The sequence below is a fragment of the Citrus sinensis genome, chromosome 4, assembly GCF_022201045.2.
Source record: "Citrus sinensis cultivar Valencia sweet orange chromosome 4, DVS_A1.0, whole genome shotgun sequence".
NCBI classification, from domain to species: domain Eukaryota; kingdom Viridiplantae; phylum Streptophyta; class Magnoliopsida; order Sapindales; family Rutaceae; genus Citrus; species Citrus sinensis.
The window spans coordinates 2,634,010-2,661,516 of NC_068559.1; the positions used below are offsets into that span (position 1 = coordinate 2,634,010).

The 27,507-nt window shown below is 40.4% G+C and overlaps 2 protein-coding genes and 1 non-coding gene across 3 annotated transcripts; all 3 read left to right on the plus strand.

Moving 5' to 3' along the window:
- Positions 1-7,784: 7,784 nt before the first annotated feature.
- On the plus strand, positions 7,785-9,897 carry LOC107177300 (uncharacterized). The gene is made up of 2 exons (XM_052439329.1): positions 7,785-8,622; positions 8,735-9,897. The coding sequence occupies exons 1-2, from the start codon at positions 7,785-7,787 to the stop codon at positions 9,895-9,897; spliced, it is 2,001 nt and encodes a 666-aa protein (XP_052295289.1).
- Positions 9,898-18,319: 8,422 nt separating this feature from the next.
- On the plus strand, positions 18,320-18,458 carry LOC112499078 (small nucleolar RNA Z247). The gene has a single exon (XR_003066604.1). It is a non-coding gene; the product is annotated as a small nucleolar RNA Z247 (small nucleolar RNA).
- A 6,621-nt stretch (positions 18,459-25,079) lies between these two features.
- On the plus strand, positions 25,080-25,937 carry LOC107176329 (uncharacterized). Its single transcript, XM_052439330.1, has 2 exons — positions 25,080-25,185; positions 25,279-25,937. Exons 1-2 carry the CDS (start codon positions 25,080-25,082, stop codon positions 25,935-25,937), a joined length of 765 nt encoding a protein of 254 aa, XP_052295290.1.
- Positions 25,938-27,507: the final 1,570 nt, after the last annotated feature.

Below are 27,507 nucleotides of genomic sequence, written 5' to 3' on the forward strand. Positions count from 1 at the left end.
AAGTCATGTAGTGATATTGCTGGTTTATGGATACATATATGGTAGACATTGTCACTGTTAAAGTCTGAAAGAAAGAAACACAATTCAGTCTTCCATTGGAAATTAAAAGTAAGTGGTCCTGTAGCACTTTGTACAACAAACATCACCTTATGGCGAACTATTAATTGATGCACGTGTCTCTCTCTCATACAGGCATCCACTTATTATAAAATTTTGAAACTAGTTTTGTACAATTGCGTATTATTCTTATTCAGTGCTAAATTAGAGTTATATACAGTATGGTATAGGATTCAGATTCAAATTTTAATATGTGCAAACACCCACGCTACAGAAATAATACAATCGACATTTAGTCATTTTTTGCCGGATTTTAGCATAATTGAACTCAAAATCAAAATTATATTATATTCATATATGGATGTCCAAGTTCTTTTATTATTATCTTTGCATATATAATTTGATTACTTGGGGCTAATCATACCTATATTGACCAAGTACATGCAGAAGCCATTGTAAATATAATAAGGAACAGAATCTTTTCTTTTTCTTTCAGGATTCATTCAATACATACCGGATTATTTACAATCAGCCATGTGCTTTGAAAAGCTATGCATGTGTGATATAATATTTGTAGCTTTTCCCTGAAATTGTTCACAAGGTGAAGCCACCGATTTCCTCCTGATTTCAATTTCAGCTCAATTGATGAAACTTGATTGATTAGATTTGAGCCGTGTTTGGTATTGATATGGCCCAGTTTGAGCCATGTTTGGTATGAAATTAGACAGTTGTAAATTAAAATTAAATTATAGTATTAAAATTTAGTAAACACTAACCACTATGATTTAAAATTAAATTGATTTGACCCACCACTTATATGATGAAAAATCTATGATGTCTTTAATATTTTTGTAAAAATTATTATTCAAATATAATAATTACTACACACTATTATTTTTATTTTATAATTACTATTTTTTCTCAATATGTAACATAAAAGATACCACACCTCATCAATACCAAACATGCCCTTGAACTTAAGCAATTATGTCCAATCATCTCATAAGTCTAAGTATATATTTAAGACAAGATATTCGTGGTTATTAATAATATAACCTTAGCTTCAGTCAAATATAAGCTCTCTATCAACTTCTAAGAATGGAAATTTTTGTTTCCTGTAATTAGAAGATAGGTTTCAATTTCCCTAAAATTGAAAGGTTATCGAGTTGTTTTTCCCCCGTGATGCATCATTTTAGCTACTAATTAATGTAAACCTAAATTGAATTGATTGATATTGATGATCCAACAAATCTCTAATGTTATGCGATACAATGGCTACATAAAATATTTTGATAAACACGTAGTATAATATTGTTGTCAATATATAGGACATGTGTAGATAGTACAAAACCGAACATACATTAATAATATACCAATTCAAAAATCTATGTATTTTCTATATAAAGCACTTTTGGTTATTTGAAGCATTACACGACCTTCTATTAAATTTTTGTCAAGTGTATTGACTAATTGAGATGAATACTAAGAGTTCCATTATATGACAAGAATCAATCAAAGGGGCATATGCAAATTTTTTTGCCTTGCTTCTCAACATGTTTTCTAGAACAATGGCAAGATTGTATTAATTATTAATTTGGTCCCTCCTATTACCAATTTTGATTGTTAATTTACTACATATTTTCACCGGATTTTTGATAGGATCCGAATCAAACTAATTGGGTGGTTCTTATCAGATCCAACGCAAATCTGAGTCAAACAAATGAATTTATATTTGAGGGAAGGTTGTGCTAAGTTTGAGTTTAGGTGTGTTTTTCTGTTGTTCAGGGTATGTGATTTAGCTGAGTTATCCTAGGTGGTGAGATAAAGTAATATGCATAGTGAGCTAAGCTGGCCATATGAGGAAAAATAGAGAGAGCTTAGTGGAGCCCCGTAGGATTTGATATGGAGGGTTAATATGTGTTTAGGTGAAGCTCAGATGCACTCAAGGGATAGCTTAGATGGTCTCACTGCATAGTTAGTGTAACTAGGATAGCTCAAGTAAGCTTACACGTGAAACACAATCTCAACCTCAAATTGAAAATATAGAAAAACAAATATAAATATAAAGAACACATAATGTTTACATAGTTCTGCATTTGGCCTACGTCCACAGGAGTAAAAAATCACTAATCCACTATATAAGATGCTATATTATCCATGATGAATAACACAAGCTGGATAGCTATATAGAGATGTTTGATGTTGATAAGGATGAAGATGGTGAATAAAAATATGGAAAGTGATAATATGGTGAAGAAGATGATGAAGGTGGAGAATTATAAAAAAAACCTCCCAAAATAGAGAAGTGGATAATGATCTAAAAAATGGAGAGAAAGAGAGAGAGAGGAGAGGAGAGAAGAGGAGGCAAGGAGATGATAGCTTCCAATATGAGTGAATAAGACATTTATATAGTGGAGGCTAGTGATAAGGGGAGTGCATAAAAGTTAGGGTTAGATGGCATCCTTAAGTTAAAATGAGATAACACTTTTTAGGGGTATGTGTCGTATTTAAGGATAATAATATTCTTTTCGTATTATGTTTATTCTTTTTCATAAATATCTTGATGTGTCCAACCTTAACCTTTAACTTCCTAAGCCCATCCAATGTAGTAAATTCTTCCAAATGATATCTTTATACTTCTCCAAGCATTATGCCTATTTAACCCTGGTAATTGTCCACGTATTTTTCATTTATTAGTTCAAAAATATTCTTCCTAATTTACTCCCCAACACTAAACATTACGCGTTTTTCAACATTCAGTTTCCCCATTCAGCAATAATATTAATAATACAAAGTGTTCACTTCCAATTTGATTTAGGCAAAAATGATTCTCCCCAACAAATACTAATAAAACTAGCTTATTTTAATTTGTGGAACCTAGTTAATTTAACTAGTAAAAACTCTTGTGATGATACAATAAGTCTAAGATTTGAACCCTGGTCACATAAGTGGTAAGAACCTAATATTTTGAAAAGCCTTTTTCTATTATTCTTTTCAAATACACTGACATTCAGCCAAGTTAATAATTAATATAATTTAGAAAATGTTTTGGCACCGAAGATCATGATGCATCCTATGCAAATTTCTTGCTTTGTTTTCTTAATTTTTACGGATATATTAACAGCAAAAATTCCCCTAAATAATAGAATTCGTTTTCAAAAATATGTCAAGATATATACACATATATAAGGTGCAATACATAGCCATGTATTACTTTTTTCTATTCTAATAAAATCAAAATCAGAAATCCTGCGCTTAATTAATATTACTCATAAATTAAAAAAAATCTTAGACATAATGTTTCACCTCACTTGATAATGAAATGAAATTGCACAACTAGGTGACCTATTTGAATATTGATCCTATTAACAACCTATCTATATTTTACAAAAAAAATAATAGTAATAATAATAAATAATAATTTTTTTTAGTGTCTATTATCATATCTCTAATCACATGCCGTAGTTGAAATTACGCCATCAAGCGACTAATTAATTAATCTCAACTACAAATACTGGAAAAGCAACAATATATTAGAAGATATAATGAGAATAATTTAAGCCAAACAGAGCCGACCTAAAGCTGCCATTCCTCTTAAGGAAATAAAAATAACAAAAGAAACACTCAAGTGAGAGCATTTCCAATTTGCTGAAGTATTATAATTTGTTTATTTAATTTATTGAGAGAAGATCATGCACGATGATGATAATAAAGATTTTATTTGGTAAAATTTAACAAAACCTGTAGAAAAATTATTTTTAAGGGAAGCTAGCAAGGTTAGTGGTGTCGGAATCTAATTCCCTGTAGCTAGCTAGCTAATTAGTCTCAGTGCAGAACAGGAACATATCTTTAACTCGTTTCCATGCAAAAAATAAAGCTCCCTTCTTGTATTTAGAAAGCAAAGGTAGGGTTGCAGCTTTTGCCTCCCTTTTATTTTCTTCCCTTCCTGTCACCTCCACTTCCCACACATCTTCCTCTCTCTTTCTCAATTTCCCTTGAGAAATAGTACGTTGGAATTTGGAAATAACAAATTATATAAAGATTCATGTATGATGACGTATCACACTTTACAGGTGACAATTGATATCAAATTTGATGCAAGAAGCTCTAAGGTCGGATTATTTTTATTTAGCTTTAACGAGTGTTAGTTGGTTCTACGATAAAAATCTCTTAGATGATGAAACTATAAAAAAAGATGTGAATTTAAAATTGCGTCACGAAGGTGGAATGAAAATTTATAATTTCCATCCATACAAAGTTAATATAAAAAAATTAGGTATCGAGTAACTATATATAGAATGCGTAACAACTCTCTAGTGCCAACATATGCAAGTATTTTAAAATATGATGGTGATTATTCTGGCCACGTGCGAGTCTCAAGGAAGATCAGTGAGGGAGATTCCAATTATTTAAGAATTGTGTAATCAGCATGCCAATAATTAATCAATTGTTACTCTTTACTTGTTCATGCTTTGTGAACGCGATGGCGATCTTTCGCACCAGTGGACAAACTAGGATCCACATCACAGTGCTATGCGACCCACTTCGGCCTGCCAACTGTTAGTAGTTAAAATGGAGCTGTGTCTGTGCTGCATCCATCAACTTGGGCTTCTGTGAAAGCTGAGGTTCAAACACCAACCCAATTCTGTTATTAGATTTAACACAAGGAGAGATACAACCTCAGAAGCCCTTTCTGTTTTCCAGCCACAGGAAAATTATTAGATCTTTGATAACGTTATTTCTTAAAATAATCTTAAATTTATTTTATTAATTGATATTATTAAATTCATGCATCTTTTTTAAGGCTACTTTTTGTTCAATGTGTCCTTATCATTGAAAATTCTTATCTAATAGCCTAAGCAGCACTTGCAAATAGCAAGGAGGAAAGTGACTTCAAAATTCTTCACAGGCTTGTATTGAAGACGCTCTTGCAATAGCATTTAAAACATATCATTGTGATATAGCCATAATTTCCCATGTGATGAGTCTATAACCAATCCTTGCTCCTAAGTGGTTTATGTTGTTGAGGTCTCTCCAGGAATCTGTAAACAAGGTGTACACCTCAATCCTGCAAGACCCCCTCGAAGCCGGTATTGGACGACTTCGTAATAATTAAATTTGGGATCATAACCAAAGCCAACACAAAGTGGCCGAACAGATGGCAATTGGTGTGAAGGACGGTTACGGGATTGAGGGAGTTCTCTAAGTCCGGTAATGGATGGGTTAGCTAAAACAATTGCACCACAATCATCAGAAGTGAGACATATAATGCCATGGAAATGACCCAAGATGTAAACAAGCCCGCTATTCTTATAACTAGACAACTCAATAATCTTCCAAAATACAGGAACATGATCCTCACCAAGTGACCTTTCCGTTTTGTAATCAAAAGAGAGCAAGGATAAGACATTTTCTTTCTTACCAAAGATGAAAGAAATTAGACTTTCTTCCCCGCAGAACTTGCACTTGAGAAAAACACTATTTTTTCTATTATAAATCTGGTTACGGAATTACTTAACTACGAATTTGTGGCTTGCAATGAGAGAATGCCATGACTTCCGTAGACACTAGCTTGAATCGCATTAGCGAGTCTACAGGCAGCCTTGCAAGAATCTCGACCACCGACTCATCGGGTAAACCACTAGACCTTGCCATTAATTTCTGCTTTTTCTAGTAATCTGCCCGCTTTAACAACAACATTTTGAATTAATAATGTATGTTCAAGGAATTTAACCATGACACTGACAATTGGCCTACAGGGAGCTACTTGAAAATTCATCATATGCTTGTAATTTTATTTACAAAAAAAATGCATTGAACACTTCCATCATCCAAAATCTTCTCATTTTTCAATATCAAGTGATCAAAGCGCCAAAAATGAAAAATCCACATAAAGTCAAAACTTTAAATGATGATTTAAACCAACCCCACTCCTAATAGTAAAATTATAAGTTGGAGTCTGAGAATCATCTGAAAATCCAAAGCTTGTTCGATTATTTGGAAAAGAAATATGATGAAACCCATATACTGTAAGCTCAATTGAGTTGGTTTTGAGAGGCTCGACAAGTGAGTGAGTGATCATCCATTTCCTTCCTTTATATTACGAGTTAATTGTTGGGGAAAAAAAGATCAATAAATGTTCATTGCTAAATTGGAGTGGGTTATTTGCTTGCATCAAATTAGTTTATGCAAATAATTGTTTGGTCACATGTTTAATATCGAGTGATTTTTAAGTAAGTTTTTTAACAGTTTTGAATCTTAAAAAAAAAATTAAAACAAACATAGGTCATTTAATAGACAAATATAATTTCAGTACTTTACTAACTATTGTTTTTAAAAATTATAATTGATATGCATTGAATAAGAATATGTAATTAATTAATTAATTATCATACACCTAGTTATAAATATATATGCATGACAAAACATTATTAAAAGATAAGCATAAATAAAATCAGTGTTGATGCTGAAATCTGCTCGTCCTTAGACCGACCAGATTCTTTCACCAACGTTTACGTTATTGACTGTTGCTCGAACCACTTAGGCTGGAATCACCTTCTTTTCCCTCGCTAGACCTGCGTTCACCAAAAACGGATCAGAGACGCCGGTGGTTTTGCCGGCGTAAACCCTCCGATGCCTAAGTTAGCACAAGGTGTTTACGGGAAAACAGTGTAATATGATTTCAGGAAATTTGTAAGGAAATGGCCTGGTTGCAATTTGGCAGCGTTTCCCCTCTCTCCCTTTTTCTCTTTTATAGCCGCCCTTTGTCCCACGTTTTCCGTTTGCCCCTGATTCCTCCTTTTTCGGGTGGTGGTAGCCCCTCATGGGACTCTAACTGTTAGATTGTGGGCAAACGTGGATCTCGCGTGTCCTTCAACCGTTCTGGGAGAAACGCAACTACCGCGGTTTTGTGGGATCGTGTTCCCGCTTTCCTGGGGATGAGTATTGGCTCGGCATATATTTCTGGTCGGTATGTTTCCCTGGTTGTTCTCTCCTCTGATCGGCTCATGCTTGCCCACATGCTCTGCTCGTATATAAGAGATGAAGCAATCCGTTCTGGGATGGAACTAGTTGCATGGCCGACCTGGTGTTCTTCATGCACTCAACACCAGTCCCCCAGTTTCTGGTCTGGCGAGTGAAATGAGTTAAGAGTAGAAACTGATGGTCAAATCACACCAGCCCAGGGAGCTTCTCATCTGACCCTCTTTTTACTGAGACGGGCCTGACCTGATGTATTATTTTTCTACTGAGGAGGCCCCGATCTGAGCATGGGCCTAAGTGACCTGTACATAGCATATCTGGGCTTACATCTAACCTGGCCCCTTGTAACGGTTGGTGACGCGGCATCTCCAGACTCTTCGTATTTGAAATTTGAAACGACGGGCTATCCGTCCTCGATATATGGGGGGGGTGAGCTGGCATATCCCATCACTTAAATGCTTCCCTTTTCCCCTTTTCGTTTTAAATCCCTAAACTGGGGTCTTCATCATTTTGTTATTCGTTTCTCCGCCGTCAACCAAATTCTCTCTGTACTTTGCTCACACTTCCAGCGTCCGGAGTATCCATTCGCCGGGTGTTTTCTGTGTCACGGCGGCGCTATCAGTGTCAGTCTATTCCAGGTATAGTCCTTTTAACTTCTCCTCTGGTTGTTTGTTGATTGGGTTCTGTGTTGCCTTCTTTGTGTCCATATACTCGAGTTTTCTCTGTTTCCTTTCTGGGATTCCGGTATGTCAAATCGGAAGAGGAAGTTGATTGTTGATGAGGGTGATGAAGAGTCAGGGGACTCAGGCTTCGATGTGCCAATACCCACTGATAACTTAGGACCCTCCAGTAGTGTAGGTCATTCCCATGGCAGGAGTACCCTTGAATACCCACGCCCTTTGGTTATCTCTCCTTCCCCCGAATTAGAGCTTGTAGGGAATAGAGGTGGACCTGCGTCGGGCTCTGGTGAGAATCACAGTTCTGGTGGGGTTGGGTTCCCTGAAGGAGTAGGTGATGGTGAGGGAAGCAGCTCCGGACCGAGCCGACCTGCTCAGAAAAGGCACCTAAGTCATAGGGTGGAGGCTGATTCCTACCCTATTGATTTCCTGGCTTGCGCCACTACCCCCACCGATTTATTTAAACTTAGGAATCTCTACAACATCCCCAACGAGATTCTTCTTGTAGTTCCTGGAAAAGGGGATGTCCCCAGTCGGCCTCCGAAAGGGTATGTGACGATGCACTTGGAGAGTTTCAAACTAGGAGCTCGGCTGCCCCTCCAACCTTATTTTGCTAAGATACTGAGCGGTATGCACCTGGCCCCAGGTCAGCTACACCCAAATGGGTGGAGGGTTCTCTCGGCAATGTTTGTGTTGTGGGAGAGGTGCGGGTTGGAGGAGCCTTCCCTTGTTGAAGTGAAACATCTGTATCAGCTGCGGAGTAGCCCGAAGGAGGCGGGCTGGTACTACTTTATGTCCAGTTCTGCAAAGAGGAAACCGATCACTGGGTTTCCATCTTCTTGCAAAAATTGGAAGAACAAATTCTTCTTTGCTGGAGGGAAATGGTGCCCAGCAGTTCGGTCGCTTGGTGGGGATCTTTATCTTCCCACCCATTTTGTCACCCCAGGTCGCTCATTTTTGCCTATATTCTTAATTAAATTGCTACTTATTGGGTTCTTTAACCTTTTGTGCTATTTCAGAGTCGTGGGGTCTGATCGGGGGGCTTGAAGATCGACCCTTGCTTCAGGTGGAAACTGCTCTGGTGAACGCTTCTACCTGCCAAGACCTCCTGTCTCCAACAAACCTGGTCGGTTCGGGCCTAGTGGATTTAGCCGCTGGAATGGATAACAAGATCCTCAGCGCGATGAGCAGGAAGCGTGGTCGGGCTCCGAGCAGCTCTAGCAACCCTCCTCCTCCTCCGAAGAAACCTAGCGTTGGTCCTTCTAAGGCGTCTATTCCTGCTCTGCCTCCTCCTCCACCTCGTAAGAGTGGTGGGGATAAAACCTCCGACAAGGGCCCTGAGGTCAGCTTGCAGTCTGGGGACCGATCTTCTCCTCTCCCGTCTCGGGATCAAGGTGATTACCTGAGTCCATATCAGAAAGACTATAAAAGATCGGTTGGGCCCAAGATGGTGAAGGACATCGAGAGCATGAGCCTCTCCGAGTTGGCTGCTTCTGTTCAGAGAGTTTCCTTCAGGCTGACCACAATGGTCTCGTGCTACAAGACCGGGTCCGCGCGTCATGAGAAGAAGCTTCAAGCCGACAATCAGGAGTTGAAGAAGAAGGCTGACTCTGCTGATCGCTCCAAGGAGAAGCTGGCTGAGCTGAACAAGCTGAATATGGAGCTAGAGGAGAAAGTTGCAGTTGCTGAGTCCACTTCCTCCCAGCTTGAGGGCGAGTTGGGTGACCTGAGATCTGATCTTCAGGCTACTCAAGTTGAAAGGGATACTCTGAGGGCCACCCTTGAGGAGGAAATTAAATCCTTGGGTGAGCAGCTGGCTGAGGAGAAAGGCAAATCCGCTGATGTGGACGACCGGCTGGATGCCGAGTATGATTCTGGGGTTGCCTTCTCCTATAAGTGTATCATGTCTGTGCTTAAGGATGAATATCCCGAGCTGGACATGAGCAAGCTGGAGGCCGGAGTGCAGCGGTATATGGCGGGGGTCGACCAAGCAGATAAGGAGCAAGGTGAGCAGGAACAGGTGGATGCTCCTTCGGATGGGGTGCAGGAGGGAGAAGCTGGGCTGCGTGTCTTTGAAGTGGGACAGGGGTCCGTGCCCCCTCCTCCCGAGATTACTGACCTCCCACCTCCCGGGACAACAGATCCTTCACCTGCTGAAGCCGCTGTCCCTCCTAATCCTTAGGTCTATTTTTGTATAGACTTTAGATTTTCATTAGTTTTGTAACCAACTGAACATTAATAAATTTTTAGATGTTCTTTATTGGCTCCCTTGTTTAATGTCTACTCATAGACTGCTTCTGCAAAATAATTGCACGACTTATCTGATCTTGCCTGCTGGTTTCTTAGTGGACCGAGTAGGTGTAGGTATTTACTTGCCTTAGTAAACTTCTCGTAGAATTAGCTGCTGGTCTTTCGTTGACCGAGCAGAAACAGGCACTTTGTTGCCTTAGTGGAATTTTCGAAGCTTTAGCTGCTGGTCTTCGTTGACCGAGCAGAAGTAGGCACTCGCTTGCCTTAGTAAAATTAGCTGCTGGTCTTCACTGACCGAACAGAAATAGGCACTCGCTGGCCTTAGTAAAATTAGCTGCTGGTCTTCACTGACCGAATAGAAGTAGGCACTCGCTGGCCTTAGTAAAATTAGCTGCTGGTCTTCACTGACCGAACAGAAATAGGCACTCGCTGGCCTTAGGAAAATTAGCTGCTGGTCTTCGCTGACCGAACAGAAATAGGCACTCGCTGGCCTTAGGAAAATTAGCTGCTGGTCTTCGCTGACCGAACAGAAATAGGCACTCGCTGGCCTTAGGAAAATTAGCTGCTGGTCTTCACTGACCGAACAGAAATAGGCACTCGCTGGCCTTAGGAAAATTAGCTGCTGGTCTTCACTGACCGAACAGAAATAGGCACTCGCTGGCCTTAGTAAAATTCTTGTTGAGCTTGTTAGCAAAGGGATTTCGTGCTGAATTCATCTTTATTTCAAATTTGAGTGTATTACAAAACTACTGAATATTTACATGCGCATCAAGCCGTCATGCGGTTAACAGAAATAACTTATCAAAATGGGAATTCAGTAGAGGACTCTGCTTACTGGAAATATTTCTTCAAGTGTTCGGCGTTCCACGACCTTTTCACGTCTCGTCCATCCTGGTACGCTAACTTATAAGCTCCCGGTCCAGTGGCTCGTATCACCCTGTACGGACCTTCCCACTTTGGGCCAAGAGCGCCATGGTTAGGATTTCTGGTGTTCTGGTTCACCCTCCTAAGTACCCAATCTCCTGCTCGGAACTGCCTTACGCGTACGTTCTTGTTGTAATAACGCATGACCCTTTGCTGGCACTGGGCCACTTTCTGTGCTGCTCCTTCCCTTCTCTCCTCCAGCAGGTCCAGACTTAAGCAAATCTGCTCGTCATTTTGCTCCTCAATGAAATATTCCGTCCGATGTGTTCCCACTCCAATCTCTGCTGGGATTACCGCCTCATGACCAAAGGCTAAAGCGAACGGTGTTTCTCCTATGGCGGTTTTGTGAGTTGTCCTGTAGGCCCACAGTACTCCTGCTAGCTCGTCGACCCAAGCTCCCTTCTTCTCTCCCAATCTAGTCTTTAGGAGCTTCTTTATCACCTTGTTGGCCGCTTCCACTTGTCCGTTTGCCTGGGGGTGTGCGGGGGTGCAAAACTTCAGGTCCACCCCCAGGTTTCGGCAAAATTCCCTGAAGTTGCCGTTGTCAAATTGCCTCCCATTGTCTGTGATGATGGCGTAGGGGATCCCATATCTGCAGATGATATTTTTCCAAATGAAATCTGTTGTCTTCCTCTCTGTGATTTGGCTGAGGACTCCTACTTCCACCCATTTGGTGAAGTAATCTATTGCCACAATTGCATATGTCGCCGCTCCTCGTCCCTTAGGCAATGGACCAATCAAATCGATTCCCCATTGGGCGAAAGGCCATGGGGATGTCATCGCCGTCAGCTTTTCCGGGGGTTGTGCAGGAACCTCGGAGAAGCTTTGGCATGTTTTACAATTCTTTGCCATCCTTTTGGCGTCCTGGTGTATGGTTGGCCAGAAGTATCCTTGCCGGAGTGCCTTGAAGGCTAAAGTTCTTGCTCCCGAGTGATTGCCGCATATTCCCTCATGAATCTCTCTCAGCACATAATCCGCCTCCTCATCATCCAAACATCTCAAAAGGGGCAAGGTGAACCCTCGGCGGTACAGCACTCCATCCAGTAGCGTATACCTTGCTGCTCGGCATTTTAATTTCCTTGCTTGCCTTTTGTCCTCTGGTAAAACTCCATCGCGGACATATGCCCGAATCGGGTCCATCCAGGACTCTCCAATACTTACTCTCATCACCTCTGCTTCTTCCTCAATACTTGGTGAGGTCCTTACCTCTAATGGAACCGATTTCGGTAATTTTGGGTCTGCAATGGCTGCCATCCTAGCCAGCATATCTGCTCGGAAATTTTCATTCCGGGATATCTGCTTTACCTCCACTGCTTGGAAAAGCCTAACCATCTGCTTCGCCTTCTTCAAATAAAGGCCCATCTTTTCTCCCCTCGCTTGAAACTGATCATTGAGCTGATTACACACCAATTGGGAATCTGCTCGAATTTCAACTCTTTCTGCTCTGAGAGCGTGTGCAAGTCCGAGCCCGGTGATAAAGGCTTCATACTCAGCTTGGTTGTTTGTGAGTTGAAATTCGAACTTCACCGCATATGTTATCTCGGTTCCCTCTGGGCTCCGTATTACCACTCCTGCTCCGGACCCTTGCTCACTACATGACCCGTCAACCATTACCAGCCATGTCCCCTTTGAATCCTCTTGCTCCTCCGGTTGTTCCTCTTGGACCTCTTCCCCCGGTTCAACACAATCCACCATAAAATCTACCAGGGCTTGGGCCTTGGTTGCTCCTCGGGGCCTATAGGACAGGTCAAATTCGCTCAGCTCCACGGACCATTTTACTAACCGACCAGACGCATCTGGTTTTTGGAGTACTTGCCGAAGTGGCTGGTCGGTCATTACAACGATCTGGTGGGCTTGGAAGTATGGTCGGAGTTTACGTGCTGCTGTTATCAGAGCCAACGCCCACTTCTCCATTGGTGGATATCGGGTTTCTGCGTCCACCAGGGCCTTGCTCGTGTAGTATACCGGGTGTTGCTTCCCTTCTTCCTCCCTCACTAAGACCGAGCTGGTAGCCCGCTTGGAGATTGCTAAGTACAAAAGCAGCTGGTCACCCTCTCTCGGAGTTGATAGTAACGGGGCGCGGGCTAGGTATTCCTTCAACTGTCCAAATGCCTCCTCGCATTCTGGTGTCCATTCCATCTTCTTTCCTTTCTTTATGATTTGGAAGAAAGGGTGGCACTTATCAGTGGCTCGTGAAATGAATCGGTTCAATGCTGCCAGCTTCCCCGTAAGGCTCTGCACCTCCTTAACTGTTCGTGGAGACCTCATTTCTATCACCGCCCGTATCTTCTCCAGGTTGGCCTCAATACCTCGATGGCTCACCAGGTATCCCAAGAATTTGCCCGAGCTGACCCCAAATGCACATTTCTCCGGGTTCAGCTTCATTTTGTACCTCCTCAGCAATTCGAAAGTCTCTTCCAAGTGCTTCACATGATCCCTCGGTTCTCTTGACTTGGTGATCATATCGTCCACATATACTTCCATAGTGCGACCGATCAATGGTTTGAAGACCTTGTTCACCAACCTTTGATAGGTAGCTCCTGCATTTTTCAGGCCAAAGGGCATCACCCTGTAACAAAATAAACCCATGTTAGTTATAAAGGTGGTGCTTTCCTCATCCTGCTCGTTCATGGGTATCTGGTTGTATCCGGAGAAGGCATCCATGAAACTGAGCAGACTATGACCCGCGGTTGAGTCCACCAGCTGATCTATTTTCGGCAGGGGGAAGCTGTCCTTCGGGCATGCCTTATTGAGGTCCGTGAAGTCTACACACATTCTCCACTTCCCATTGACCTTCTTTACCAGTACCACATTGGAAATCCACTCCGGGTACTTAGCTTCCCTTATAAATCCTGCTTTCAGTAGCTTTTCCACCTCGGCATTTATGGCCTCGTACCTTTCGTGGTTGAAGCACCTCCTTTTCTGCCTCACCGGCTTTGCCCCTCTTTTGACCGCCAGCTTGTGACAAGCTATCCCGCGGTCAATACCTGGCATATCCTCATGAGACCAGGCAAATATGTCCGCATGGGACTGTAGACACTTCACCAGCTCGCCTTTTATTGCTTCGCCTAATTCTGATCCGACCTTAACCACTTTGCTAGGGTCGCTCCTGCTTACAACAACTTCCTTCAGCTTCTCAACAGGTTCCTGGCGGCCATTTTTTGAATCCCCTCGATTATCCAGAGAGGTCACCTGCAGCGTTTCCTTGGCCGCTGTAGCATAACAGCTCCTGGCCATTCTCTGGTCGCCCTTCACTACACCCACAACTCCATTTATTCGGTACTTCAGCGCCAGATAATGCGTGGATATTACGCATTGGCTTATCCTCATGAATGGTCTCCCCAATATCATCTGATAAGGACTTCTTTCCTCTACCACTACAAAGTCCAGCATCATCGTTCTTTCAAATGGCTTTGTCCCCACAGTAATCGGGAGTTCAATGACCCCCATGGGAGTTAACCGTCCCCCTCCAAATCCCTTCAAGGATGTATTCGTTCGCTCCAGCTTTAAGTCTGAAATCCCCATATCATCTAAGGCCGACTTAAACAGAATGTCTACTGAGCTGCCCGTATCTACCAGTATTCGCCGTAATTCTGTACTGGCCACCAACGCTTTAATTACCAGTGCATCCTCGTGAGGGTACAAAATGCCCTCTTCGTCATTCTCTGTCCACATAATAGGAACTTGCCGTACTTTTGCCCTCTTGGCTGCTGGCAAATTGAAAAGCACTTCTTTGCTAGTCAGGGCGTATCTTCCATAGTTCTTCCGCGCCCTGTTCGAATCTCCGGCCAATGTTGGCCCTCCTGCTATCACACGGACGGTCGACTGCTCACGTTCTAAACTCCTCTCAACTCCTTCATCCCGTGTGTACTGTGATTCCGTGGCAGGGGATATTCCATCTACATACTCGTCCAAGTATCGGTTCCTCACTAAATCCTCCACCTGAGTCTTCAGGTCACGGCATTGGTTGATAGTGTGACCGTGAGTGTCGTGGAACTTGCAGAATCTGCTCTTATCCCGTCGGTGAGTTGGTTTTGTTATTGGGGCCAGGGGGTATAGCAGGCCTCGTCCCTCAATCCTCTCATACAATTCCTCCATGGAGATCTTTAATGGAGTGTGTTGTCTATATGTCAAGCTCTGGTCTACCAGCTGAACGGCTCGGCTATCATGAACGTCATCTCGGGCTGGCATAGTTGCTAACTGATCTGGTCGTCTGGCCCTGGGATTGGTTGCATGTGATGCTCTGGGAGTGTTATGATAGGGGTCGGCAGCTATCTGCCGGAATTCTCGCTGCCGATCTGGGAATGGGAGACGTGGAGGCTGAGCCCGATTGTGCTGGAACTGTTGTGATCTTGTAGCTATGGGGTAAGGGCGGGATCTAGCTGATGTTCCGCCCCTTTCTGAGGGTTCCCCAGCTCGCTTTCCCGACCTGCTCCCATTGGGAGTTCTCCTTTCCTTTCGTCTTAGCTCCTCCAGCTGTTCACTCTTTATCTTTGCCGATTTTTCTTCCTCTATTTCGATATCTCTCTTTGCCTGCTCATATCCTGCTGAATAATTCTGCACCAGGGGGCTTCTCAGGTTATACCATAGCCGGCCTATCCTCACACCCTCCTTTAAACCCTTCAACGCCTGCGGGTGATTGAAAGCTCACAAATCAAGTACGGCTCGGTGGTATCGCTTTATAAAATCTCGTAGGGACTCGTGCTCCTCCTGTCTCATCCCCATCAATTCCATCATGTCATCCTCTGGGGCCACTGCCCCCCGAAACTGCTCGGCCAACTCCTGGCATATCTGCTCATACCCCTTTATTCCTCCTCGGGGCAGCTTGCGGTACCATTCTCGGGCTCGTCCCTCTAGGGTCAACGGGAGCACCCTACATCTCTGAGCTGGTGTCAGCCCCTGCACACCCGTCATGTCGTTGAAACGCTCAATGTGTACCAACGGGTCACTTCGCCCGGAGTATTTGAGGTCGGGGAAGCGGAAATCCTTTGGGATTATGGTACTCATGATCTCCGTTGACAACGGAGATTCTTCATCTAGCATTATCCTCCAGCTCGGGGGCTTTCTCTTGCCCTGCATCTCCTCTATCACCTGCGCCAATCTGCGCACCTCCCCCTCCAATTCTACAGCACGATCAGGATCACGTGCAGCTATCTGGTCTCGCTCCTGCTCGGCGTTCTGGAATCGCTGTCTGAGCTCTCCTTCATCAACACTGGCCCCTCGGCCATTTATTTCCAGTGTCCGTCCGGGGCGAGGTTGGTCTCTCCCTTCATCAACGTGTTCCCCTGGGACCCGACCAGTACTTCGGTGGGGATGCACCCCGTTAGGTTGGTCTCCGTACGGGGGGATTTCCCCGACTCTACGCCCCCGGAGGCTGGGTTCTGCTCCAACTCCATCTCTTCCCACGGGGGTTTCGCAATCTCTTCTCCGCTCGTCCCTCAGCTCAAACAATACGGCCGCAAGAGTCTCCATTTGTTTCTCCATCCGCTCCAGTCTATCTTGCGTCATCCTCTCTCGGGCTTCATTTGCAATTTCCCGAAGAGTGATTGTCTCCCCAGCTTCGTTATCCTCCCTCAGAGCGTCCTTCCTCGTCACATCCATGTTTAACCGTTCGCTGTTTCTCCGGTACTTCCTAATTCGGTGGTAGCTTTTTATCCAGCTCCCCACAGACGGCGCCAAAATGTTGATGCTGAAATCTGCTCGTCCTTAGACCGACCAGATTCTTTCACCAACGTTTACGTTATTGACTGTTGCTCGAACCACTCAGGCTGGAATCACCTTCTTTTCCCTCGCTAGACCTGCGTTCACCAAAAACGGATCAGAGACGCCGGTGGTTTTGCCGGCGTAAACCCTCCGATGCCTAAGTTAGCACAAGGTGTTTACGGGAAAACAGTGTAATATGATTTCAGGAAATTTGTAAGGAAATGGCCTGGTTGCAATTTGGCAGCGTTTCCCCTCTCTCCCTTTTTCTCTTTTATAGCCGCCCTTTGTCCCACGTTTTCCGTTTGCCCCTGATTCCTCCTTTTTCGGGTGGTGGTAGCCCCTCATGGGACTCTAACTGTTAGATTGTGGGCAAACGTGGATCTCGCGTGTCCTTCAACCGTTCTGGGAGAAACGCAACTACCGCGGTTTTGTGGGATCGTGTTCCCGCTTTCCTGGGGATGAGTATTGGCTCGGCATATATTTCTGGTCGGTATGTTTCCCTGGTTGTTCTCTCCTCTGATCGGCTCATGCTTGCCCACATGCTCTGCTCGTATATAAGAGATGAAGCAATCCGTTCTGGGATGGAACTAGTTGCATGGCCGACCTGGTGTTCTTCATGCACTCAACAATCAGCAATGGATTAAACTTATTGTTTTGTGCAATTCAATTTTTAGGCTCGACAGAGATATAAAGATAGCTTAGTTGATTTTGGGGAAAGAGAGCAACATGAAGGAAATTTTCCAGATAATTTCATAAATTCAAGACAAAATATCATTTATACTCCAAGATCCAACAATGTTGCTGTACACAAAACAATTAATTATGTGGCATGATTATTGAAACAAACTTCAGGTTTTTATTTTTTAATCTTTCCGTAAGTTGTACTATGTGTAAAGGATTCTGAAGATCCTCCAAGACACATATCCTTCCTCAGTAATCCAGTAATTAATTTGGAAGATTTGCCTGCACAACAAAGTCAATGGTCTCAGCACTTTGTGAAGAAAAGACAGCCTACCTTACCTTACAATTCTAGAAGATTTTAGTTTCCTTAGTTAACTTGATTATTTCCTATTTATGTTCATTGCAGAATCATAAATTGCACTATAAATTGCAGGCACTATAGCCTTGTAAATTGTACTGCTCCTTTAATAATAATAAAGAATCGGTTGCTCTCTATTTCATTATTTTAGTTGGTATCAGAGCAGAAATGGCCGCAGACGTCAGCCAGCAACAATGCCTCAACAAACACAACCAACCCACTCAATCCAAACAATGCAACCTTGACCTTTACCACCCCTACCAAACTTGACAACAACAGTTATCTCCTATGGAGATCTCAAGTACTCCCTAGTGCGCGTGCCAATGACCTTGAAGGATTCCTTATTAGAAATAAACCCTGTCCAAATCACACCTTGGTCGAGACAGATGATGAAGAAAACATCATCACCAAAGATAATCTTGAATTCTCAGCTTGGTGGAGAAAAGATCAATTGTTGCTCAGTTGGCTACTCTCAACAATCACCAAAGAATCTTAACATCCGTTTTGAACTGTGAAACCTCTAAAAATTTATGGAAATCACTTGAAAGAATTTTTTGCTCGCAATCATGAGCAAAAGCCTTGCAACTTCACATCTAGTTCCATAACAACAAAAAAACAAGACAAGACCATTGTAGAATATTTCAATAAGATGAAAACCATTGGCGATAATCTCAGGTCTGCAGGAGGTTCCCTCATTGATGAAGAATCGATGACTCAAATCCTTGCGGGAGTAGGCAATGATTATGATGCTATTGTCGTTAATTTAATTGCTAGGATTAAAACCTTGACCCTGCAGGAAGTATTCTCTATGCTGCTGACACATGAGAGTAGATTTGACCAACTCCTGGTGGCAAGCAACATCACTGGCCCTAATAATCCGTCAGCCAATTCTGCTCAGAACAACAACAAAAGAAACCAACAAAATATTGGAAGAAACTTCAACAACAACTGGGCCAACCAAATCAGAGGTCGCTATCGAGGGGCAAGAGGCAGAGGTAGAAACAACGATGGCAAAGGCTACAACAATAGTGATAAAGGAAATCCCCAAACTCTCCTGCCAAGTATATGTCAAGAATGGTCATGATGTTGCTGTGTGTTATCACAAGTTTGACAAAGAATATGTGCCCTCACATACCAATAATTAGGGAAGAAATTATGGACACCACCAGAACCAGCCATCGAATCAGGGATCTGGGGCATATGTGATTGAACCTGAAACTATTGGAGATGCTGCCTGGTACCTGGATAGTGGCGCCACCAACCATATCACAAATGACATAAAACAACCTCACCCAGAAGTCAGAATATCGAGGTAATGAAAGATTAGCCGTAGGTAGTAGACAAACCCTCACCATTACACATATTTGCTAAATCAATATGTCTACTATATCTAATCAGCAGCATGTTAAATTGAAAATGTTTTGCTAGTATCTCATATCACCAAGAACCTGATTAGCATTTCCAAACTACTTGACAATAATGACATTACTGTTGAATTCACTAAATTTTGCTGTCTCATTTAGGACAAGAGGACGGGGAATATTCTGCTGCAAGGAATGCCTAAGGGAGGTTTATATCAACTATAAAATCCACCAAAATCAGTCAGACATCCTCAGTCTAGAGTCACCATTAATAATTTGTGGCTCAAACCAGGGTTTATGTTATCAATTTCCAGTTTAGAATCGAGAGTCCATAAAAGCTTAGAGAATAAAAATTACAATACAGTAGCCTTGCAGAGGACAAAAAATTCATTAGATCTACTTCACAGAAGACTTGGTCATAATATTGAAAAAGTCCTCAAAATAATACTATCAAATTGTAATATTTATTCTCATATTAATAAAAGTTCAGCTACTCTTCCATCATTTTTTCAAGCACGTCAGTATGGAAAATCTCATAGATTTCATTTTCGCACCACTGAAACTAAAACAACAAAACCACTTGAAGTTATTCACACTGATTTATGGGGAGCTTCACCAGTACCCTCCAAACATGGCCATAGATATTATGTCTCCTTTGTGGATGATTGGTCTAGATATACTTGGATTTACCCTCTGGTCTCCAAATCAGACACCTTTAAACATTCATCTTTTTTAAAGAAATGATAAAAAAGAAATTAGAAAGAAAAATAAAGGCCCTACAATCTGATATAGGAGGGGAATTTAAGATACTTGCAAATTTTTTTAAAACAAAATGGAATAGAAATATGATACTCTTGCCCCTATACCCATAATCAAAATGACATTGTGGAAAGAACACACAGACATCTCATTGAGACTGGCCTCACTCTGATAACACAAAGCAGCATGCCGATAAATTTTTAGTGGGAAGCATTCTTTTCAGCTAGTCACCTTATTAACAGAATGCCAACTTCTACTCTTAACAACATCTCATCCTTTGAAAAGTTATTTCAAACCAAGCTAGATTATAGCTTTTTAAAGACTTTTAGATGTGCTTGCTATCCTTACCTTAGACCTTATAACCATCACAAGTTTGATTTCCATACTTTCATAGGTTACAGTCCTCAACATAAAGGATATATGTGTCCACACCCATCAGGCAAAGTCTATTTAGCCAGTCATATGAAGTTTAATGAAATTGTCTTTCCCTTCAGCTCTCACTCACAATTCAAAGTCCCAAATGTATCTTTAAGTCCACAAGTGTCACCACTAACAAGCACACATTTGGCAGCAAGTAGTTGATATAAACTTTTCCTCGGACACGACTACAGCAACTTTCCAACCTCTGGCCACCTTAATCAACCTGCAGAACACACTCTATCTGTACCTTTCTCTTCCTTACCAAACCCTCAAATTACTGCCCAACCACAGGATGCACCACCTACAAATAACTTTCAACCAACAGAGGATCAAACAAATTCCCAACACACGGATCCCTTTTTAGCACCACAGCCGAGACACCATATGACCACAAAATCCAAAAATGGCATTTTCAAACCTAAGTTATACCATACCAACGCCACCACCCTATCCACTAATATTCCTTATTACACCAAAGCTAATTTAGTAAACTCTTATTGGAAACCGGCAATGGAAACCGAATATCAGGGTCTCATTAACAATTACACATGGACTCTAGTGCCCTCCCAACCCACCTCAAACTTATTGGTAACAAATGGATATTTAAGGTTAAACAACATCCAAATGGTTCCATTTCCAGGCTTAAAGCAAGACTTGTAGTAAAGGACTTCCATCAGGCTCCTGGCATAGATTATTCTCAGTCTTTCAGCCCCGTCGTCAAACCTGCAACCATTCGAATCATCCTTAGTTTAGCTAGTCATTTCAATTGGTGCCTCCGACAAGTCGATGTCAATATAACATTCTTGAATGGGGACCTCAAAGAAGATGTTTTCATGGCACGACCAGAGGGCTTTGTGGATCCATCCAAACCTGATCATGTCTGCAAATTATGGAAGGCACTATATAGCTTAAAACAAGTCGCTCGAGCTTAATTCAAGAAACTTAAATCAACTCTAGCTCAATGGGGCTTTAACAGCTCCAAATTTGATTCATCTTTGTTTTTTCGAAATGACCCAGCTGGCATTGTTCTTATCCTTTTGTTTATGTGGACGACATTATTCTTACTGGCCATAATCGACAGCTCCTTGGGACCTTGTTTCTACTCTGCACAAACAATTCTCTCTTAAAAATCTTGGTGACTTGCACTACTTCTTGGGAATATAAGTCACTAGGACAGCATCTACCTTACACTTAAGTCAGACCAAATATCTACAAGACTTACTGCGCAGGGTTAATATGGATAACTAAAAATAATGTTTCACTTCATTCAGCACATATTACAAACTCACTAAGCATAAAGGCGAGGTCTTTCCTGATGCTACTCTTTATCGGAGTATAGTTGGTACATTACAATATGCCACCTCAACACAGCTTGAATTGGCCATTGATGTCAACAAACTAAATCAATTTATAGCCACACCTCGTTGTCGTCATTATTAAGCTTGTAAGCGAATCATTCAATATCTTCGAGGCACTCTCAACCATGGTCTATTATTCCAACAATCTTAAGATAAATTGGACCTTATGGCTTACAATGATGCATATTAAGGCTGTGACTTGGATGATAGGAGATCCGTTGGGGATATGATGTCTATCTTGGAGGTAATCTAGTATCTTGGAGCTCTAGGAAGCAGCATGTTGTTGCTCGATCTAATCCCGAATCTAAATACCGGCACTTGCCCATCATAATGCTGAAATTTCTTGGCTCACTTCTCTCCTCCGAGAATTAAATGTCCCCTTATATCACCCTCCGATGCTCTGGTGCAACAACAACAGTGCTACCTCTCTTACAGAAAACCAGAGTTCCATTCTCGCACTAAGGACATTGAGATTGATGTTCACTACATCTGTGACAAAGTAAGTAATGGTCAGCTTGAAATTCGGTATGTCCTGAGTTCAGATCACGTTGCTGATATACTTACCAAACCCCTCTCAATCGACAAATTTAATTTCCCTCGTTGTAAGCTCCAAGTTCTTTCCAAAACCTATCGCATGAGGGGGAATGTAAAAGATTTTGAAGATCCTCCAAGATACAAATCCTACCTCAGTAATTCAGAAATTAATTGGGAAGATTTTCCAGCACAACAAAGCCAATGGTCTCAGCAGTTTGTAAAGGAAAGACAACCTGCTTTACCTTGCAATTGTAGAAGATTTTAGTTTCCTTAGTTAACTTAATTGTTTCCTGTTTATATTCATTGCAAAATCATAAATTGCACTATAATTGCAGGTACTACAGCCTTGTAAATTGTACTACTCCTTTAATAATAATAAAGAATCATTTCCTCTCTATTTCGTTATTTTAGTCTATAATCCTTCTATCTAAAAAGTTCAATACGTTGTGTACTGAAAGAGCAATGCTGTATATTCCAAAAAATCTCTCAAAAATTTATCTGAGGTGATGTAAACAACTATTTACTCTACCTCCGCCATTAACAAGTCACTAAATTAGTCATATAAATAAGTACAATTCAATTACTTATTTTATAATTCTCATTTTAAAACTATTCATATAATTAAAATGGTAAAAATAATTTGTTTCTTTATATTTCGGCTTACTCTAATGAAATTCAATAATCCACAACGAATTATCAAACTTTTGGAATTAATTTAGCTAAAAAACTCAGGAATTTAGGATGTGTTTGTGAGTGAGGTGCTGTAACTTTTAAGCTGTAGCTGTTGTGGAGTAAAAGTCATAGTTGTAAAGTAAAAACCTTAGCTTTTAAGTTGTTGAGCTACCAAAGTCCAATTACAAGGTGTAACCAAACACCTTAACAGCTCGGCTTTGACAGTTTAGTTATCTCACATTACTCCTAAACTTACATTTAAAGTAACAGAATAGCTGAAACTAAAACATATTCAATTCTTAATAGCTGAAGCTGAAACGTATTTAATGCTCAGACATAAAAACAAACAATCATGTAGAATTGTGACTCCAATTAAATTTCTAATCCACTGTCACAAAGCAATGCTAACATGTTTTATCTTTTTCTAACTAACATTTTATCATTGGCAGAGACAAACTTAATTAGTGATATCTCTCATGAATGCCTCGGAAATCAGTACACACAGTACATAATCACTAAACCTTGCCATTAATTTCTGCTCTTTCTTCTAATATACCTGCTTTAACAACATTACATACCAATATATAAAAATGTAAATATACGGAATTAAACCATGACACGGACGCATCTGCAGATTGACCTTGCCAAACATATATAGCCACTCCAACCCTCCAAGTAATACGTAAGTGAATAGAGAATATGAGAATTGGGGAGGAAGAGGCGGGAATAAGAAAACAATGTGGTCCCTCGATTTATCTTAATTTATCTCATTAGCTCTAGGTTTAATTAATATAATTTAAATGGTGGCAATCATTGAGTGGAATATATATTTCTTCCACAAATTAGTTCGTAGATAAATATATTCCTCCAAATTCATTTTAATAGAATAAATCTAGGTTAGTCTCAATAGATCTCGATTATAAATATATCAAAAGGATTCTAATGGTAATGTCTTATTATTCAAAAAAAATTCATCCTCGATCAATCTTATATAATTAATCCTAATTTACCCTTACAATCGATTTATCCTTATCCATACACCCCATCATCTAAAATCAATTAAAGAAACAACTATCAAATATAATTATTAAATTAATTCTTGTTTTTCTTAAGATTTGAACTCAAGTGCCTAATCTAAGAAAGCTATTTGATGACCACTCGGACATGCTCATCAAAATCTTATTTTAAAAAAGACTTTTCAATCATAGAAACCAGAATGTAAGCGGAAAAAAAAACATGAATCCTTAAGAAATTTTGAATTTAAACCTTTCAAAATTCCATGAAGATTGACAAGTAAAAAAAAATAAGAGAATAAAAACTTAAAAGTTACTGCTTTATATATAATTAGCTACTAGCGTTTCAAATTATTTTCATCCGTAAGTATAAAAGTTTATATTATCATAAAATAGCAAGATAACTATTTAAGAAGTGTAATAGAGTTTATAAATTTAAAGTTACCTTAAAAGTTATTTATGTGACTGTACTTAAAATTTATTTATCATTTTTAGAAATTTTCTATAACAGAAAAATAAAAACAATTATATAAAAAAAACTGGTAGGACTGATTACATAAATTTGATTAATTGAAGGACCAAAATGTCATTGGAAAATATTTCTGGTAAGTGCAGAGATTGAGGTACATCAATCAAAGTTCATTATAGCCCGAAACCTGGGTATCAATGAGGCTGGAGCATCAAAGTACACGAAATGGCGAGCCCAATAAAAAAGGAAGGGAAAGAAGCCACATGGAGACGTTGGGCTAGGGCCTAGGAGTTAGGGGATGCTAGATGCGAAGGTTTGGGATCTCGAAGACAACGAAGGACAATATTGTCATTTCCAGATGCGAAGGCTCGTACGTCTTCTTCATTTCTTGGCCACGATATTCCATTCTCTAAAGATACATGCAAGCAAGAAGGGAAAAGTTTTTGGAGCAATACTGCTCCTGTAACATCCAGTAAATAATCTCTCTAATTAAAAGAAATAAAATTATAAAAATTGGGACATATGTCTTAATTTTATTGTTCCAAAATACAGAAGCTCCACTCAGGCCATAGCGGGCCACTGAGAAGTAAGAGTGTGAGGCTTCTCCCCGAAGCAACACGAACATGGCACGAATCATCCGATGAACGCGTTATGGTCTACAATTTTCTTTTAAAGAAAAAAAAACATATATACATATATATATATATATATATATATAAACATATATATATGTATGTGTGTATGTATATATCAGTCCGTAGCTCACTCCCACAGCACACATATAGTCACTTAGTTTGCTCTATACAAACGGTTTTCTTTTTCTACATTTTGCGTATAAATTTTCATTTCCATTTATTTTATTATGGCCGGAAAAGCTGGAGTTGCTATCGGAATTGATCTGGGGACGACGTACTCCTGCGTTGCTGTTTGGCAGCATGACAAGGGGGAGATCATACCCAATGATCAGGGCAACAGGACTACTCCGTCCTACGTGGCGTAGCTCAACTTTGACGATAGTGACATATCTTAATTACTATTGAACCGGATCTTAATTTGAACAGGTCAAACTTTACCAAGCAGGGCAGTCCATGAAAGCCACAGGCCTGATCATGAGCTCCATCTGAAAAATTACAAAACACTTTTCGAATGTAACGGCTGCAGAACCAAAGGGTTTGGGTTAATGTACAGATGTGAGCTTTGCAACTTTAATCTTCACACAGACTGCATGTTCACTACAAGCCACAAGCACCATGACCACTTCAAAGACTCCACTTTCCAATTCTTCACTCAACTTCCAAAGTACAGCGGCTCCAGAGATGGCTATAAATACTGTGAGGCCTGCGTGAAACCCACACCAGGATTTGTGTATCACTGCGAAAAGAATGGGTGTGATTTGCATCCATGTTGTTTCAATCTTCCAATCAAGTTACAAATTCTTGATGCTGAACTCGAGCTTTCGGATAAGGAGTTATCGGGAAAGTGCCTTTGGTGCAACAAGAAAAGGCTCAAAGGAAGTGTAACAGGAAATTCAGGGTGGTCTTATGTGTCCGCTTGCAAGACATACAATTGCCATGCATATTGCAGCACTCATATGTTGCTAGAGAAATGGGAAAAAGCAGATTCTGGTAATGATTGTTTGGTTCCCAAGAATGTTCAGCAGCCTATCTGTGAAGATAGCTCATTATGCAGAAGTAAAGAAGAAGAATCAGCATGGTGTTAAGCCTTGTATCAAGAATGTCAAGTTACCAGCTGTCATTAGTGCCACGTCAAAAGATCCAAGTCAGCAGCAGTTAACAGCCTAACTAACTTCACAATGCACACTCTGTATTTGGTTATGTGTTAGCAGAGTTAGATTTCGTTTTAATAATTAGTTAGTGAGCAATCAGTTAGAGTATGAAAAACATGTATAAATAGCTACATATTCCAGATTGTTATTATGTACAAAATAACAGTTCATTAATGAAATAAGAAATTTTCCTCTATTTTCTCCGTTGCCAAACAGCAACACTTTATCAATTTTACAATTTCTTCACTATTAAAAAACAGTTGAAAACAAAGAAATGGACCAAAGGCAACAAGAAGCTCCAGATGGCAAAGAAGTTGTTTGAAACACTCGTTAGTATCTTCATCGGCGATCACATAATCATCACTCTTGTTTCTCTCATCGTCACTGTCTTGGTTGGCTGATATATAATTGCATCGCTAGCTGCTGTTATTTATATTAAAAATTAAATGAACTAAATGGTTTGCTTTATTTTTTTTTAATACATGAACTCAGTGAAAGGTGTGCGCTTTTTCAATTTTATTTTTGATAGTTGGATACCTAAATTTGTGCAAACTTATTTTCATGTGTTCCTTTAAAAGTAACTAATGAAATTATTTACTGGCTAGAAAACTTTGTTTCTTCACTTCTAGCTGTTTTCTTGTTACCTTTTTATTTTTCACTATAGATAATTTGCACAATACCACAAAGACAGAAGACTTCAAAGCAACATAACGACGTAAGTTAATGTTGATCAAGAAGACTTTTCAAAGCATGTAGTTGCCTAGTCGGGGAAAAGGAAAACGGAAGGAAAAAGCATTAAAAGGGAAAAACAAAAAAAAAAAGATCGAGCGCACGCATGCATGTGCGGTCCTCTCTCTAATTCTTGTGGGAGACCCCGCATGTTAAGTAAGCTTTATTCCCTCATTTCAGGAAATGACATGAACTTATAGACAAATAACGCTAGTTGGCATTCTCCATTAATCATCAACCTAGAGGCTACTTTTTAATTTACTTAGTGATAAGATCTCAAATATTACTTCTTTGTTCATACATACATATATATATCTTCAAATGATTAATATGGATTACTTAATACATTCAGCAGAAATCATCTCATATATCCACATTGTACATTTGATTTTTTGGTAAGTATCGTGTACGATTTTAGTGTCACTTGGTCCTACAACACCTTCTTGTAAGATTCCTTCTTTGCGCGCCCATCCTGGATAAATGTCCTTTTAATCCTTATAATTTAGTTTAAGTGTCCATTCAGTTCTTACATTTTAAAAAATATCTCAAAACATCCTTACTCTTGAATTATATTATATTTTTTCCCTTATTTTTTCTTTAGTTTTACAATAATACCTTTACTGCAATATTCTTGATATTAATTAATTTACTTATTGTAAAAGTTAATTATTTATTAGTAAACTAATCAATAAATATCAATTTTAAAAGAAGTAGTATTTCGAGTGCCCTTGCAATAATCTTGCTAATTATTATTTATAAATAAATCAATACCAGA

Excerpts from the sequence above, each read along its gene's own strand:
- LOC107177300 (XM_052439329.1), top strand. The coding sequence starts at position 7,785 with ATGTCAAATCGGAAGAGGAAGTTGATTGTTGATGAGGGTGATGAAGAG. Across the intron at positions 8,623-8,734 it reads CCCAGCAGTTCGGTCGCTTG|AGTCGTGGGGTCTGATCGGG; the intron begins GTGGGGATCTTT and ends GTGCTATTTCAG.
- LOC107176329 (XM_052439330.1), top strand. The coding sequence starts at position 25,080 with ATGGCCGGAAAAGCTGGAGTTGCTATCGGAATTGATCTGGGGACGACG. Across the intron at positions 25,186-25,278 it reads GATCATACCCAATGATCAGG|GTCAAACTTTACCAAGCAGG; the intron begins GCAACAGGACTA and ends TAATTTGAACAG.